At 40.5% G+C, this 19,031-nt stretch overlaps 1 protein-coding gene across 10 annotated transcripts in view; it reads left to right on the forward strand.

Moving 5' to 3' along the window:
- FBRSL1 (fibrosin like 1) overlaps positions 1-19,031 on the forward strand; it is a 386,529-nt gene that overhangs the window by 152,327 nt on the left and 215,171 nt on the right. For all 10 annotated transcript variants that reach the window (XM_075275111.1, XM_075275070.1, XM_075275129.1 and 7 more), the window contains one exon: positions 5,662-5,862. In XM_075275111.1, coding sequence (XP_075131212.1) covers positions 5,662-5,862 — 201 coding nt within the window. The remainder of the gene's footprint in view (positions 1-5,661; positions 5,863-19,031) is intronic.

The raw sequence follows: 19,031 nt of genomic DNA on the forward strand, positions 1-19,031 counted from the left end.
CTAGAAAAGACACGGCTTGTATTCTACTTATACAAATGTCTGCATGATATGTTATCAATAGCCACTATTGTATAGCTTGTAGAAGGGCATGTTACAATACTCCAGTTATTTTAAGTGAGCACAAATCTCCGTTACAAACTGTGCACAATTCTGCTGCTCATGCCCTGCGGCCATAAAGAAATTACTACATCTCCATAGCGAAAAGGCACGGTGCCATGTTATGTAATGTCTCAGTGTCCAGTGTTTAGTGCTCAGGGTTTGTAAGACTTGGATGTTAAGATGACCAAATCCTTACAACAGGTATGTTAGATAAGAAATGACTTTAGTAGTAAAAATATACCTGTACCACACCCAATTGAAATCTATCAGATAGATAGATAGATAGATAGATAGATAGATAGATAGATAGATAATATATATTATGTGCATATTTTTTTACATTCTGTTGGAAGTCTGTTTTTCTTTGCTTGTTTTGTGTGTGTACAGATCAGTGTTCGGTGTGTTTTTAGGGATGACTGTTCCGTTCATAAGAAGAAAGTAGGAGACATACTGGTGTTCCATATAATCACTTTTGCTTCCTGAAATAGAGAGGCTGCAGTTCTTGTAGACATGCCAGAGGTTGCAGAGAATCTGTCCCTTTTCATTATGATGTTGGCCTTGACATAAAGCATTCTTTATCCCTCAGTGCATAGGCTTCCTGTTTTGATCTTTTCCTCTAAGCTTTGATGTAATCCAGTTTTCTGCACTTGGTAAAATGATCCCATCTTCACAAAGTAAATATATATTTTTTTTTTTTGTCAGATCGTTCAGACCTTTAAGCGTGTCAGTTTGGCGGCACTGTGTGCCCCCGGCTGGGTAACATATATGTGTAGTACTAATGGCTTGTTCACACGTTGCTTTCACCTCATGATAATCCCAGTGTGTGCTGCTCAGGCGCTGACTAGTGTTTCTATTGTAGAATTATTAGGTTATGGTCACAATGCAGTGCTATACAATTTTTCTCGGATAATTTTTTTTATTTTTATTTGTAGTGAATTTTCCAAACTCCAGTCATGTTCCCATTGTCAGGTCATAAAAACATGATATGTGATGGTCCGACTCTACATCTTCACCTTTTTCATGACTGGTGGACTGTTTCTAATGTACCATTAATGTTTATAATACTTACCCTTAGCCAACTATCCATCTGAAAACCAGAATTTGGGACCCTTTGTTCTTTGACTGTTGTGTGTGGGCTAGACTGACACGGCAGGAAAAATCCAACACAACAGATTTTGGTTGTGACCAATTTTAGTTGATGGTTGGTCATACATAAACCTATGACAGTTTGTCCCATATAGCCAACCAACAGCAGACATGTATTGACTGTTTTAGGGTATGGTCACACGGCGGAATTTGCATTCTGCGTGTGAATACTTCAGCGCGGCTAGCCGCGACGGGATGCCGATGCAGTGCATCAGCATCCCGTTGCGGCATTCTGCTCCGGATTAGGCCCGAAGAATGGGCCTAATCGGGAGGGAGCCTCGCGCCACGCTGATAAGATAGGGCAGCTCACTTCTTTTATCCGCTACTATCTAGTGGAAAAAAGATGCAAGCGGCTCCCATTGACGTCAATGGGAGCCATTTTTTTTACGCAGATTTTGAGGCAGATTCTGCGTCAAAATCCACTCCAAAATACTTTGTGTGAACATACCGTTAATGTGTGGCTAGTGGGGCATGATTTGTGCCACCAGCACCCCAGAGGGGTAAATGGGCGATGGTTCCCCGGGACATTGTTTTCTTTCTGTTGTGGAAGGAGGCTGAGGGATAAGTGTCTAGTGCCTGCATGGAACAGTTCTTTTAATAGATGACTCTCATCTTTAATGTAGTCTTCTGCCAGCATACTGATGTCTTGTGGCGTTGTTTACACTTCTACAAGATTTCTGTTTGTAAAGGTTTCCTTTTTGTTCCACTTTACTTAGTTTCTTTATCTCCGTTTTGCATGAATGACCTGCAGGACCTTCCTTTGGAAAGAAACTTAAAAATGTGGTACTTTCTCAGAATTTGTCCCTTCTCATGTTTTTCCTTTTGCCATAGGATGGTTCCAGTACTGTACTGTATTGAATAGCTGTAGCCATAATTCTTAGATAGATGCTTTTATTTTCAATGGAAAAAGGCCAAAAAGCTTTCTCTGCCGGAAGTGGCTTATCTTCTGTAAGAACATAGGATCAGCATGTTAAATCCTACATGTCTGATGCTTCATTCCCCTGACAATTGCCATCAGGCAAGTACACATTGTCTAATGTTCATGTGCACCCTTACAGTCCCATCAAACCCATATGTACTGGATGTGAAGAAAATAGAAAGCATCTGTGTCATTTCAGTGCTTGGAAGGTCTGGTGAAGATTAAAATGGGAATAATTACAAGTATATGGGGGCGCCCTAAAATTTATTACATGTTTTAAACCCCTTTTTGCACCTTTCTTTACCTTTTAAAAAGGGAGTAGAAAATAAAATAAATATTCCCCATTGTATTGCCTTTGTGCTTTTTAGCTTGCTGTGTCTCCATAAGGATTAAACTTCATTAGGTAGTGAGTCATATACACTTGGATCAAATATGATGTGCAGTATAGAATTTTTTTTTCAATTTCTTCCATTATTTGCTTCTTTTTTTTTTGTTCCATATTCTGCTGAGTTTTTTCATCTGATTTTTTTTTCTTAAATATTACGAATTGTTTTTATGTTATAATGATGATAATAATAAAGACAGTATATGCCTTTTAAGTTCAACCCATTCACTATTTAGGGTCTAAAACTGGTGTTCAAGGTGGAAAGATGGAAAGGTGACTAAAACCGCTTAAAGCCATAAGTCATCAATATCTGATCAGAGGCTCTCGCACCCGGCGCTCCCTGCTTCAAAAAGCAGCTAAAATGGTCTGGTGTTCGCTACGGGGTTTACCCTGAAGTCAGGACCGGTTTTCAACCTTTGCATTGCTCTGTGGGGTTTTTCACTGCACTGCTTACTGCATATGGCAGAAGTTACCCACTGACCCCTTTACGACTACGCCACGTGTGGGCCCAGCCTATACGTGTTGACTTTTTGACTAAATTAATAAAGCTTTTTGTCTAGTTTGTCTCTTCAGTCAGTTTGTGAATGTGTGAACCAGCGAGCTAGAACTGGCATGGTTTTGTTTGTCCTAAGATAACTTTAGCTTGGCAACACCATGTACACGCACCCTTAAGGGCTCCATAAACGTTGTAGTGTCTCAAGAACAAAGCACAGTTTGTTTTTTTGTTTTTTTTTTGTAGTCTTTCACACCATGTACCCCATACTTGTATACAGACACTTAGGGTGTGGTGCATCAGAAAAAGTGCATGCGGTTCTCCTTGCAGTTGCATTTTTTTTTTTTTTTACCAATGAACACGTCTATTTTATGTTTCCTCTGTAAAAACTACAACTGCACTGAAAACAGTGGCAGAAACTGTATGTGAATTTTCCAATGTGGCTTTTTAGGCACACCTCCTCCGCACCCTTATATTAGTATCTTCTTAAAAATCCAATTACTTTCAGAAAGGCATTTCATTTGCAGATTAATGAAGCTTATTAAAAAATGGTGGGTAAAACAGGAGTTCAGGAGCCGGTGCGCTTGTAATGAAATTACCTGATGGATGTGTCAGAAGGGATGCCTGGTGTTACTTTCTAATAAGAACTAGTCACTCTGGAGAATCGCTGCCAGCTCATTGTGACAGCATCGGACGCCATTTTTTTTCTTTCTCCGCTTAATTGCTTCTCATTATTTTGCTTCAAAGTTGTGAACACTGTAAAATAATATCTGAAGATATTCATAGACATCTGACAGGTGTCAAACAACCCAGCTTTATACTCCAGTGATGAATATAGCATATACCTGTGGCCAGTGTTACTTCTAGGTTTCTATGCTTGATCACATTTGTACCCATACCTTTATGCTAGGGCTGTATGGTGATTTTGGCCTGTGTCTGGATATTGCCACATTGCTCATGGACTTCTTCACTAATGTAAGTGAATGGAGTCACATTATAAGCCCAAGAATGCTTTGACTTTGTTGTCCAACTATGGAGCATAATTTGCCGTCATGTTGCCACAGGATTGGGGGTTTTTTGGGTTTTTTTTTTTCGTGGTGAATTGTTTCAAGAAGGGATATAGGATTACAATGTGTAATGACACCCTACGCTATTCTCATTAGTACATAAACCTGTTTACATAGAGTAGCATAAGCGACGTGTCAGTATAGATGATCCAGAACTACTTGCTATTAGGGTGAATTCCAAGCAGCAGATTTGTTAGAGACATTTCTTTTCCATTTCTCTGAATGGGGTTGTTTTGGCAGTAAGTACATGGATTTCTGCAAGCCCAAATTAGATTTTTGAAAAGGTTACAAACATTTCTTCAAGAAATCTGCTGTGTGTGAATCCAGCCTTAGAATAGATTTAGAAAACAAACTGCTGATTGATATAAGGAAATTGTTTACATTGAGGAACATTAATGTTAGGCGTAAAACCGCACAGTCCAGCTGTCACGTGACCAAGTCCCTGTCACCCACAGTGACCAATGGCTTTGCGATTTTTGGAGTTTTTTTTAGTTTCTGCTCCTGTTCTCTGTTTTTACTCTTATGATGTGAACATCTCAGAACCACTCTGCCTGGTTGAAAATCTAGATTGTCATAGCAGGCTCTACTACAAAAAGGTGTGTGTTTTTTTTTTATGAGATTTATATTCTCTATATATTATTTTTGTACATGATCACATGATAGAGCCAAATTTTGTCTTCTACTTTTCGGTTACATGAGATGATAGCCTTTATGAATTTAATACTAGTATCCTATAACAAAAAATTTGCTTGCTGCAGATAGTCTTACTATTTAGTAACACTAAAAACAAGGGTACCTTTCAATTCTGCCCACCAATAATTTAAAAAAACTATTGAAAACTATTGATCCTTTTTGCATTTTATTGTTCTTGCCAATCACGTCATCTGCTTGCTTGTAGATATGTGTTATGTGTTGATCGCAATATTTCATGAAAGATCAGTTGTGTTTATTAGTATTTGAAGTATTACCCTGTTTCCCCGAAAATAAGACAGTTTCTTATATTAAATTATCTAACGAAATACATGACCTTTCTTATTTTCGGGGGATGTCTTATGCAGCGGCTGGAGCGGGGAACAATCGGCAGTCATGCTGATGCTTCCTTAGCGGAGCGCCGGAATGACTGCCGGTTGTATGTGATCCAGAAGGTGAAGGGGGGATGTGTCTTATTTTCGGTATGAAATGGTTTTGTATATAAGGCAGTAAGTAAGAAGAACTGTCACCAGGTCTGAAAGGCCCAATGACCTATGCATTGTCTGATGGAGCTGTCACCCGGAGCATTTTGTTGTTTTGCTTATCCTAATCCATTCAGCTTTACCAGAGACCTAAGCCCTTTAAATGTTGATGCAAATTATGGTACACTAGCCAAGTGGGCGGTAGCCTTGGTTTCTCTGTTTTTCTGTATGTAATGCAGATAAAATTCCCATTTTCTACTAAATAATTCTATGGGCAGCTTTACTTTTGAGAACACATCACTAATATCAAAGAAAGTTGTTCACAGATTTATGAATTGTCACTTCATTTACTCATAGATATCCTTCTCTTATATTTGCAGAAAGACCTGGCCTTGAAACCACCTGAACGAAAAGAGAAATGGGAAAGGCATATTCCTAAGAAAGCCAGAGAGTCTGAGAAATACTTCTTTGCAGAGCCAAGTGAGAATGGCCACAACCATGATGCGGGTAGCTCTGAGAGGGAGATGGAGAGAGGAAAAGAACGGGACAAGAAGAAATTCCCTCTGAAGCCATTCAATCAGGTATGCCGGTAGAATCCTTCTAGTTTCATGTGCTTGTGCCGGTGTTTCCAGTGCACAACTTGGACAAGGCTTAAAGGGGTATTCCCATGTACATAATTATTTTTAAATTTGCAGATAATTAAAAGTTAAACATTTTTGCAAATATAAGTAGTTAAAAATTCTGCAAAATTTTAAATATTTTCTCAAACTTTTAGTGGTGACAGTCTGTTATCTTGATCAGTTGCCGATGGTTACGACCACTAATGCAGAAACTTTCTAAGCCATGATTTCTTTATTGTAGCTGGAATATCTTCTGATACATGTAGGGTTTCTGCCTAATAACCCAGCTACAATAAGAAAATCATGGATGTATTCCTGACAACTCCCAGACCATAGAAAGTTTCTGCATTAGTGGTCGTATCAATTGGCAACCGATCAAGACAACAGACTGTCACCACTAAGAAAGTTTGAGAAAATCTTTAAAACTTTGCAAAATTTTTAATTACTTATATTTTCAAAAATGTTTAACTTTTAATTATCTACAAACTTAAAAATAATTATGTACATGGGAATACCCCTTTAAGTATAAGGCTTCCTTGGCATATGTATTTCTATGGTGTGAATATTAATACACTTGGATGATGTGAAGGGGAAAACATACCTGGATACCTTCTGCTAGATATTGTGATCGTGGCTCCTGTTACCGATCAGCCATCTTTAATCCTATGCAGTGATCTGCTTTGTCGGATTAAACCTGTGGCTGTCTTATAGAGAATCCGTTACTATGACAGACATCCTTAAAAGGGTTGTCCCGGTAATTTAAGTAATTGACCAACGATAGGCACTGTTATAAAATAAAGAAATAAGTGAATGGAGTACCTAAAAGTTTTTAAGCAGAATTAAGTAAGAATTGCTTAGACCAGGTTTACATCTTCAGATGTAGCAGAAAAACGGAATGGTCGCTAAAGACTGCACATTCCCCCCCCCCTTCTCCCCCCATGCTCACCAACAGAGCTCAGAAGATCCCACTGACTATAATGGGGGTCCTTTAGTAGAGCTCACAGGTTTTTTCGGTTAGGATTTTTGATGGAATCTGCAAAACCTCCTCCGCAGATGTGACCATTATATTAGTAAATGCAATTACACAATTACATCTCCTAAGCAGCCTTGCAAGTGCTGAATAGAGGAGCTGTAAAAAAAAATTCCATCACATCCTGGTTCTGTTGAGGCACGAGGCGTATCACATGATTCTTCATTTCCAATGTCCGACTTCAATAGGTCAGTCTTAGTGACAGATTCTCTTTAATTCCTGATTCAACACTGAAGCCTTTGTGGTATTTGTCAGTATCAGTAGCTCAGTAGCTGATGGCCCTTTTTAGAAGTTGCTGCTATTATTTGCTCTTGTTTTCGGGTAAATATGTCTGCTCTGTTCTTTGCATATTTGAAATACTGTATAAGGCTTGTCAGGGTAAAAGAATTCTGTTTACTACCATAGTGATTTTCATGTATTTCTGGTTTTATCTCCTTTTATTTCAAAGTGTTATATCATTGTCTTATCACAAACATATGGCTTCTACATTATTGATGAAAGAAAATGGGTTTTCCATAGAAACTGTATCTGGTTTGTTTTGCCTTCCTTTGTACGAGGCGGTAGTATAAGCCAGTTGTCGGGTGTACAAACAAATGTACCCGTATTATATACTGCTAATAAGGAGATCTCCAGAAATGAGACTAACTCAGTGCTGTCATGATGGTGAATTATATGTGTCAGTCCTGTAATGGAGGGGGTTAGTATGGGGCTGTAGGGTCTCGAGGAAAGGAACAGCAGCACGCTGTGAAGAGGGCACAGATGGCTGTCCCTTCTACTGCAACAATAATCTGTAACTGCATCAAATTCACAGCTGCTCACCCAATCCACAAGGGGATCCCCAGCCCAGAGTAAAGCAGGGATGCTCCGGATACAGAGCTGGGTTGAACTCTTCTCAGGCCAGACCATGTAATATATCTGCTGCTCCATCTACTATACTGAAAACATACGAATTCTACTATAGTGGTAAAGTGGAATACACTTCTCCTAAAGCTTTATTTACAAGGGAATGCATCACCTAGATTTTTTTTTTTAATATGATTTCATGATTTTATCTTTCTTCTATTTTCTGTACATGAGATTGAGGGCAGCCATTTTGCATAGGCTGCTGTTAACTGCATTCAGGCATGGTTTACAGCAGCCACAAAGCGAGTCTGGAAACACTAAAATGTCCTTTTTTGTGGTTGATGTGTCTCCTTACTCATTGCTGCCTGTAGTCTCTGGACATGATGTAGCTGAAGATATGAAATGGTATCCTTTGAAACAAGAAGAAACAGTTGTAGCTACTGAAATCTTCAGTCTGATGTGATGATATTCATCATGTACTAGATCTGCAGAAGGGGTCTAAGCAAAAAAAATAAAAAAATAAAATTATTCAAGCACCTTTGGCTCCAAAGTCTAGAACAGTAGAACAGTACTTGATCACACTTTCACTTATCTCTGTATGTAAATCCAGAGATACATGTGCTTTGTAAATTGTTCGGGTCATTTTGGAGCATGCTGATGGCCAGAGCTGAAATTACATGAGATGAGGAAAACCCCCTTTAAGCTCCTTTGCTCTCATCTAACTTCTAACCATTTTAGTGACTATCTGCAGCACTATGTAGGGTACACAAATGGGTTCCTTTTCCACTTAGAATGATGTATTTTCGTTTACCATGGATAACCGGTGACCGGGCTTTGTGGATTGCTGGCAAACTGCACTTGCCATGTTCTCAAATGATGCAGCTGTCACAGTGAGTCCTTCTGTCACTTTTTTGCAGGATTGTACTACCTGGAGATTTCCTGGTTAAGCATACAATACAACTGTAGTTTAGTGGTTTTCATCTATGTACAATACTTCCTCTCTTGTGATGATAATGGATATATCAGTTCCAGCTTTACAATCAAGGAAGTGTGCAGTCAGACAGTGAGAGCAGGAAGGGAACTCTTCTTAGTGGTCACAGGAAAAATAAGTTCCAAAATGAGTGATTGTTGTAATATGGTGTTTTCCATTTGTCAGTTTACATTTCAATGTTCAATGTTCAATGTTTCAAACGGGTCAGTTTACATTTCAATGTTCATAGTTAAGTGTCGTCTGCTCTGCTTTCTTCAAGTTTGCAGTATATCAGGTATCCACTCAGTCTATTCAGTGAAAGTACTCAGACTTCACAAGCTGTTGCAATACAGTTCCAAGTTCAAGGGGTTGTCCAGGATTTGGAACAAAATCTGGGGTGAGATGTGTAGGTATAAAAGGAGAAAAAAAACCCCATCCTGGCAGTGTCAGAAGCTGGAAGACTCGCATGGTCCCTGAGACCAGTAAATGGTCACTGTAGAGGGACTGGCGACATCACTCACATAAGTTGCCAGTTCCTTATCAGTGGCGATTGACTGGTTTTGGTGGACGTGTGGACACTTGATGGAAAAGAGATCGGGAGCAGATAATGGAACAGTAGGGACAGAAGAGTATCCCTTTTTTTTTTTCTTTTATACCGCCACCCCAGAGGTTGTTATGTACCTTGTATGTGGTGCATTTCATATAGCACTATAAAGATTTTAAAAAAGCGTCAGTTTGGCAAAGGAAGTTGGAGTCTTAATCCACTGATTTTTGTACTACCAGCAAAACCTCTAATGTGTATGGGAGAGCCTTAGACTTGTTGGGGGAAGAAGTATTATGCAAATTGGATTTGAACTGATATTTTTTCTTTTTTGAGATACATCACCATGAAAAACATTTATGGACATTTTTTATTCTTCTTACTATTACCTATGGGGTGAGTTGGAAGAAATGCTATCTATTAGGAGTGTAGCCACCTTTAGACTAGAGTCACACTTGCCATAACCACACAAGCTTGCTTGAGAATGTAGTACAATATCACTTATGAAATCTAATGCATCCCTATAACCTTACAATAGAAGTACCATACCAAAGCTGTCTGAAATTTGCTGAGACAGTCTCTAATTTTAGAAAACAGTCCTGATAAATGTGGCCATGCTATAGTTCATAAAGGGGGAATGGCTTATTAAAAACTGAGTCCAAAGTGGGTGGACAGTCTCACTTGATTTAGGGCCGAGATTTTAACATTACCATTATGCTATCTTCAAAGTTTGTGTGTGATGTAGTCATTTTGTGATTGGACACAGATTATCTAAAATGACAGTATGTTTTCTGCCCCATACTTAATATGAACAATGAAAATAATGTATGCAAGTTTACATGAAGGGCTGATATATTCAACCTAGAAAATGACTCTTGGCCGTGTGTTATTGAACATATTTGCAGAATTGGCTATGTAGCCCTCACATTTGCTTATTTTATTCCCCTATCCAACTTGCCTGGCTTGTTTTACATTTACATTATTTACACAATGCAGATTTTATCAGCGTTTTGCATCTGTTTTTAAAGACTAGGAGCGAATCCAAAATGCATTAACAGTATATTGGAAACATTTATACTTCTTTGCATCTAGTCGTGATGTGGGCTCAAAGAAGAGCTGTCAGGTTTGTCTAAGTAAATACTTATATTCCCATTAATATAACAATTCTGGAGCATCTTTACGATGCTGTGCCGTCTATCTGCTTTCCTCCTTGGAATTTATCAATACACTGACAGCTGGGTTTTACCAGTTGGAGACGTCTCCCGTCCAATCACTGCAGTGGAACTGGTGGGGAATTATAGGGGAACAGCTTTAACAAAAGATGACCCAGAATTTCTGGGTGTCTAAAGTTACAGATGCAAAATGCTGCTGAAATATACTATTGTGAATGAGGCCTCCTCCGTCAGTGCATCTTATGCAACTGCAAGCTCTGCTAGCACTAAGTTACAGTGTATGGGAACAGGTGCAGGGAAGACTCTGCCCAGAAACAAAGACCCATCATTTCTGTGTGAAATGCTGTCTGGCAAGTGAGGTCACTGGAGAGAGCTTTGGCCTGAGGCGCAGCCCCTGGCAGCCAGCGGACATGCAGTAAAGATGTGCAGGCTGTTATTGTTTATAGTAACACGCTGTGAACATTCAGGGTTCTCTTTGTATTCATTTCACCCTTTCATCTCCTTATCCTGGAGAATCCTACTTTGATTTCTATCTAGAGGCTGCCGTATTGATCAGCACACTTCCTGCCTCTACATGCTATGAAATAATCCACTTCTGTATCTGATTGGTGATGCCTTATTGATTCTTAGTAACCAGGTCATGAGTTAGATTTCTGTGAGGCCATCACATTAACCTTCCTTCTGACTACAGAGCATACAGGAGCTTCATACATGTCGCCGTGCTGGTAGCATCAAGTTAAAATTGGCGCATCTGGTTCAATGGAAACTGGCAATGTTGTGTGATAAAGTCTGCTTGCAATATAAGAAAATGCTGTCTAAAGAGATCTTTAAATGAATAAATGGAAAGGCTAGGGCTCCAGCAGAGTCTGACCAAATCAGGTGGTTGTCTGTTTAATACCAGTAGCAAACTCTTAGCTCTTAAGTAGAGTCAAACTGTGCCCATATTCTATTATATCTATATACTATCTATAATATCTATTGCTTAGATCACCTTGTATTGAAAAAAAACCCGGTGGTTTATAATTTTTTTTTTTTCTTTTTTTTTTTTTTTCTAGGGACAGGAGGTGATTTAGAACTTTTATTTATATTTTTAAAGCTTTTTTTTTTTTTTTTTTACTATTTTATTCCCCCCCGGGGGCTTGAACCTGCGGTCACTTGATTGCAAGTCCCATAGACGGCAATACAACTGTATTGCCGTCTATGGGACATTCTGTCTATTAGACAGTCATAGAGACCAGCCGCAATACTAATATAGCCGTGACAGGCCTGGGAGCTTCATTAGGCTCCCGGCTGTCACCCGAACAGGTCGGCTCCTGCGATATCGCCGCGCAGGAGCCAGCCTGCAACTTCACAGGTACAGGGCCGGTGGGGACCGGCCCTGGGGGAGAAGGGGCCACCGATACCGACCCGGCATCCGCTGTACTAGAGAGGCGGATGCCGGGGAGGGATAGACGCTGGCACAGGTGCCGGGGCCTGAGACATCGCTACCCTGCCCTGCATGAAGCCAGCGGCGGGGGGACGGAGAAGCGGAATAGCATCGCCGCTGCTGGCTTCATGCAGGGCAGAGGAGCACAGCGATGTCTCAGGCCCCGGCACCTGCATCTATCCCTTGCCGGCATCCGTCTCTCTAGTACAGCGGGTGCCAGGCGCCACATTCGGACTATAAGACGCACCCTTCTTTTCCCCTCAAATTTTGGGGGAAAAAAGTGCGTCTTATAGTCCGAAAAATACGGTAGGTAGGAGACTCTCTGGGCTTTGGTGACCATAACCATTCTATTCACCACACGAAGATACATACCTTCTAATTCTGCAATGATCACCACTTCCCCTGATAATATCGGGTATATCACTCAAGATTCAGCCTTCTGTCTGGTACAGTGCATACTGTTTCCCTCTTTCTCCATTTACTCCTTGGAGGAACCCTGATAAAGGCCTGGGCTAAGCTGAAAAATCAGAAGGAAGACAGTCAGAATCTCCATTTCTATATGGTCTGTACTGTATATACACTATTTATAAACCTTTACGCAAGCATCTTAAGAGTGCAGTGGGTATAAGATGGCGGCCATGCGGTGCTCAGCTGATCACTACCCTGGCTTCCATAGTGCAGCGTATATTAAACAGAAATATTGGTAAATGACATATTTATGGGTTTGTTGGTCCATTGCTGTTCCAACTTTTTTCTGTAGCTTTAGCTAGAAGTTTATTTCCATGTAATGTTTTTTTCACATTTTATGCAGCAAGTTGTTGTTTTTTTTTTTTATATCTTGTCCATATGCTACAGTGCTGTGATTCTGAGAATATTTATCCAAAAAATGTGACTATACTGACAAGTTCCTCTGACAGTTTATGTACATGGTGAGTTCCAGTTATGCGTGCTATGCATTAAAGAGTAAGTATTGTTTCAAGTTTGTTTTTTTTTTTTACTTCAATAATTAATAGTTCAGGTATCTTTCTTTTATAAGTTCCTCTCCTGCCTGCTAAGCTTTTCAATTCACTGCTCAGGACTTCTTAAAGGGGACCGTTGACCACCTCTAACAAGCCCAGCTCCTTAAATCAGTTAATAGGCGCTGCTCCACTCATTCTGGTACAGTTGGAATTTTTACTCTAACCCCGCACCAGCAAGTCGCACATGAAGACAGATGCATGGAAATTAAATAAAATCCCATAAGAAAGATTTATTTCTACTTTAACTTCAAGTCATCTGTTAATATTAACGAGAGGATGAAAAGCGACATCCATTTAAAGCAGGACTGTGGAGTCTAGGCTGAACTTTCAACTCCTCTATTTTTCCACAGACAGACTCTAAGTCCTGCTCTGAATCAGACTGACTGACCAAATGGCTGACAGCCATTTGGTCAGTCAGAGGACATAAAGATCTTCTAATTCATGTAAAAAGACAGCAATTGAATGGCTATCGAAGTAAATATATAATAAACCATTCATCTAATAAATTATACATTATTAATAATTGTATAATAGAATTAAAAATGAAAGCTTTTATTTTGAAGCCAGGGTAGGTCACTTCTTCATATTCCAGCCAAAATTGGTTCCAGCTCTTGACCCCATAGTCCTGGTTTAAAGGGAGGTTCTGTTTGGTTTTCGACATTGCCACCCACTGAGCACAGTGTATATACATTTCTATGCTTACTTAGCATAGAATAAGATCTGTGATTTATTTAATTGGCAGCCACAGGTAAGGAGTCTCGTGTCTGGCCTCTGCAAAATGTAGTGTTATGGAAACCTAAAACTGTGAATTGACATACCTCTTGGGAAATCTTGGCACACTTGCTTGTTCTGAGGCCTGTTCTAGGTCGCGGCTGTTGAACTGATACGTAAGGACATCCAGCAATGAGTGAAACCCTGAAGAATGTGCTGCCCCACAATCTGCTGGGAAAGTCTCAGAGCATTATTCCAGAGCTGCGCACAGTCACACCACCTCCTCTGTCAGCTAGCAAACAATGTGAGATCGGCAGCTGTTGATGTAAGGAATCTGTCCTAGGTAATGAGATCCTTGGAAAAATGTCCTCTCCTGTTTTACTGATAATGCTGTGTGCTCTACAAGGTGTCAGATAATTGAATCTGACATTTGTTTGTCTGCGCTCCTGCAGTGTTGAAGGCTTTGTAATCCTGTTGAAAGCAGATTTTTAGGACATTGTTAGTTAAATCAGTAGGCGGTGCCTTTTCACTTCTGATGAATTCACATTACTATTGTTCGTGTAGTGTCGACAAATACTGTAGTTGAGTTATTTATCTATAACTAAAACGTGTTGCAGTAAAAGTTCAGTTGTATAGGTAGGTCATATGGAAACAAGGCGTAAATGTTTTATAACAAAGTTTTTGTAGCTTTATATCCTTCTTGTGCTTCAACTGTTTACCATGGCAAGGTTTCCCCTGAGTGTTTAACCTATATTGACAATAATACTATATTCACAATTTCCTTCTTTAGCAACATTCTGCATTTAAAGACATTACTAAAGACTACAACTCTGGGGGAGTGCTTCTCAAACTTGAAGGTGAACCTCACTGGCAAGACCTCAACCAGTTTCTGATCGGCTTGGCTATGCACCCAAGCAGGGTTATATATTCAGTGGGCCAAACCACAGACTTCGGCACCTTTACTTTTCTACAGTCCGACTCCAACTTTATAAATGGCTGACAGCTATGGTCTGTCAGAAGGTGAAAAGATCTTTTATTGTATTAAAAAGCCGGTGATTGACTTCCTATGAAAGTAGATATGTAACAACCTATCCTTGGAATTGCTTACACAATATTAATAATAATGTTTTAATACAATTAATCATTTTATTGTGATGCTGGAGTCGATAGTCTCTTCTCCCAAACATCCCATTTCCAGAAATTAGTCCGCCTCTCCTGGTACATGACATGTAACATTCAGGAAGACCATATCTTGTGCACATTAGTTTGGAAAATAACCAATTGAGTTCCTTCTTGTTGGAAAAAATGGCACAATTGTGTAGTGCTACAAGGGAACTAGTGCCACAGTGTCTAATACTAGAGATGGGTGACTGATGCTCGGAGGAACGTAGTTGCCACTTACACGCTAGACATTCCTGTCTTGGAACTGGATTTCCATGACTGGTTAGGCATCGTGATCACTGGTTCAGCTGCTGTGGGGTCAGCGCCGCACCTCCCATGAGGTGACCTGAAACGACCGCTTCAGGCGGCGCTATGCCAGAGCCTTGGGAGGGCGGCATTTTTGCTGACCTAAGCCAATCCAGGACAAGCTGTCCTGGACTGGCTTAGCGTCACCTTGTCGGCAGCCCGACAGGGGAAGCGAGCGGTGTATTGGGGCGCTCCCTGCCTGCGAATGCCGCTCGCTCCGCTCAGCCACGGCACCTTTCCAATCGACCCGCCCCCTTCTGATCGGCCACACCCCTTTCTTGTGACCCCACCCCCTCAGCTCCGCCCCTCCTCCGGGGGGGGGGGCTTTCTGATGCCGCTTCAGGCGGCAGAAAGCCCAGGTTCACCCCTGTGTGGGGTCCCCAAAAATGGGGTTCTAATCTAGAGTAACAAAAACTGTTAATATGTAACCATTTTGATCAAAATAAAGGTCCGCTATAAAGGCTTTTTTTCCAATTAAAACAATGAATGGTGTCTCATTTACTGTCTGTAGGGGCACAACTTCTTAGACCCATGCGTTCACTAGATGAAAAGATTGCTGTTCTGGTAAACCTCTTTCCTCAACTCATTCTATGCACATAAACTCATTGAAAAGAATGAGATAGAGTTGCTTTTAAGAGGGTATTCTGGTTCTCAGCTACCCACAAGATGGTGGTACCCCACTAATCACAAGTATAGGGGTCCTTTTTTCACCATATGAATGCAGAGGCAGTCCTACATGTGTGTTACTCTGAAAACTGAATAGGACCACTATTCTTGTGATCAAACTCCCACCGATCAGACATTTATCACTTGAAATCCTGGAATATCCCTTTCAAGTTTTTAAGTACACAATTTTTTCATTTGTGCAATTTTGGATCTCGGAAGTTAAACATCAGCCATTAGTAAGTTTTGTCATAATCTGTTATACAGTGCTTTATGTGGATGGGAATAAATATCTCACTGTATGATAATCCTGTCAAATGTGCCAAACACACGTGACCATACACAGTTATGGCCAGAGATTATTTACCATGGCTATTCCATTTTAAAAGTTTAGATTAATTGTACCACAGAATGCACAATTTTGGTAGGACCAATTTATCTTATGTGTATGGGAGGGGGTCATGATGAATAGATTTTGGCTAGATAAGTGTAAGGCTTTATTCAGAATAATGTGGACAACACTGCCATGAAAATGGAACAAAACCTTCCGTCTGTTCACAGCAGTCTTGCATCTATCTGTGATCCATTTTCACAAATTTCTTAGACTTTACTCTATGTATTGAGGGTCAGTAAGACTTTGCATGGCTTGTGTGCCAGAAAATTTGTACATGCCATGATTTTTTATTTTTTTTGTCCAAGTGAGAATATTTGTGCCTGCACGACACTTTCCTCCAAGAGACCGTGGAGGCTCCATCACCAATTTTCTGGTGTAAGTGATACCAGAAATCTATGTCACAAGATTCTGGTGTAGATTTCAGCAGAGACCACAGAGGTTACGCTTAATTTATGAGGAGGCATGAATCCCCAGCAGGCCAGTTATTATCAAGAATGGTGTAGAAAATGTTTGTCTTGATGAATATACAGAGATATACAAACATTACCTATCCCCGGCTCTATTGCAGTCCTCCGAGGTGTCGGCCATCTTCGATGACGGCCGGACGTCACATGACCCTGGATGCAGGTCCTGGTCAAGTAACATCAGGGACGTCACACAACTAGGTCCAAAGCATGTATGGAGCGCGGAGAGGTAAGTAACAGTGTTTTTTATGTTTTCTTACCTCTCCCAGGCCTTCGATCATTATACTGAGGGGTCTGAGAAGACCCCCACGAATATAATGATAGTGCTTGTGGGGCCCGGAGCGTCACTTACTGATCCCGGCCCCTGCCAGGATCGGTAAGTAAATAGGGCCTGTTACCGACTGGAGTAACTCCAGCCGGTAACGGCCTATTAAGAAAAAAAAAAACCTGCAGCGGTAGCGGCTGTCGCCAGGCCCCTAATGTCCCGGGCCCTGTAGCAGCTGCTACCCCTGCTACATCGGTAGTTACGCCACTGGGTAAGGCCACACACAACAAGTGTGCTGTATGTCTGCAGGGATATTTAGGAGTGTGCTCCATTATTGCCTGTGGCTCACCTGCAGACTTTACTGCTGTCCACCTACAAGTTTTCAGCCTTGACATTGCAAAAGTTGAAATCCATGGGTAAAGCCTGTAGCAATAATTGACATGTTGTAAAAAAAACCCGAAAACAATTAAACTGCAGTAGAACTTAATGCACAGTGTGGAGTTTGCAGCATGTAGAATGGTAAATTCTATGCTGTAAATTGCTGTGGATATCCTGCAGAGATTGCGTCCGGCCTAAGGGTTTCAGACAGACATCTGCTCCTTATGACCTCTTCCTCTTTATAACTTTATTGGTTAATACTCCCTTTGGTAGGACTTACTGGGCTGTGACAGGAAAGTGTCGAAAACTGAGCTTCAATTTAAGCGCATCTCCTGTGCCCTGCTTGGTTCCATCAGGTTTATATGAGTTATACCTGAAATTTATGCTCGCTCCTGACCGGTGTAGGATTGCATTTAGGTGGCTAGTCACTCCTGACATGTGCAGGAATTATCAAGAAGCCAGAACCTCTTTATAATTCTGGCGCAATTTACATCAGCAGAACTGTGGATTAACCCTGGCATAGGAAACTTCCCCCAATGCTTTACAAGGATTTTCTTGGCATTTTCTTAGGTTTTTTTTTTTTTTTTTTTGCTTTTTTTTCCCATCAGACCAGGTTATCCATGTCTCAAATTAAGCTACACTCATGGTGATTAATGGGCGTGTGATGATGTGTCAAAAAAAATAAAATAAAATGGGTCACATCTTATTTTTGTCCATTTTCCTAGATTCCTCCATACACTCAAATGAATGGGAGATACGTAAAAACTGTTGCCACTAGAGTGCAAGATGGCCACGAGAAGTGGACATTTTTCATGGCTGTTTTGCACCTCGATCGTGTGAATCTAGTCCTAGTCGAGCATTGAAAATTTTATAAGCCCAGCATTTTGGGTGTGGGCGTTTTGTAGTATTTTTTTGGAGACAATGGTGTATTTGTGGTGGGTTTCCCCAGATATTTTTTCTGTAGGTCTTCAAAAGCACAAAAAAAAAATGCATTAACAAAATAAGAAAATCCCAGCGGCACTGCTTTTCCATTACACCACAAAATACACTCACAATATCGTCTTTTTTTTCTTTTTAATAAATCACTGTAATTAGGAGGCTAGTAGCTGTAGTGAGCGTCATCCAATTTCTGCCAATATACAGCTTTTCTGTGGGGCCCACCGAATGACAATATACATTTGTACAAATGACTGTTGTGTCTATGAGGGCCTATAAGAAGCTGCTGATCAATGGAATAGCTCATTGCAAACATGATCATATTTTCCAAGCTGGATGACTATTGATCACCCATGAAATAGAAAGAAGGCTACACTATTTGTAAGTGAACAGCACCACCTGTGTCTTGCCGAGGCTTGTGCTGGTTTGCAGCAACCAGAGATTACTGCGTCAGTAGTGCCCTCTGGTGGACAAAGCTGTAAAATTCGAGAACAACTTTGCACTCCAGAAGTCACATGCTGTATGTATGTAGTTGAATGTTTGCCAGAGATGTTATCTTTACCTGGCAACGATTCTATTATTTTTAAGTTGCATATAAATGAAATGAGGCCTGTATCTCATATTTCTGAGGAGCTAAAAATGCACTATAAGATCTGCGAGGAAACTCAAGGGCTGCAACAGGATCTGTACAATATGCAAGCTGATCTTTTTGCACTTAACCACAACAAAATGTATCAAGTGCCTTGAAGCCAGTGAAACTTCATTGTGTTGAATTGGCTCCTGTTCACGCCGGTCACCCATCTCAAGCACATTATGGAGTCATTTCACTGTCTGCAGAACATGATACAGGA

The sequence above is a fragment of the Leptodactylus fuscus genome, chromosome 1, assembly GCF_031893055.1.
Source record: "Leptodactylus fuscus isolate aLepFus1 chromosome 1, aLepFus1.hap2, whole genome shotgun sequence".
Taxonomy (NCBI): domain Eukaryota; kingdom Metazoa; phylum Chordata; class Amphibia; order Anura; family Leptodactylidae; genus Leptodactylus; species Leptodactylus fuscus.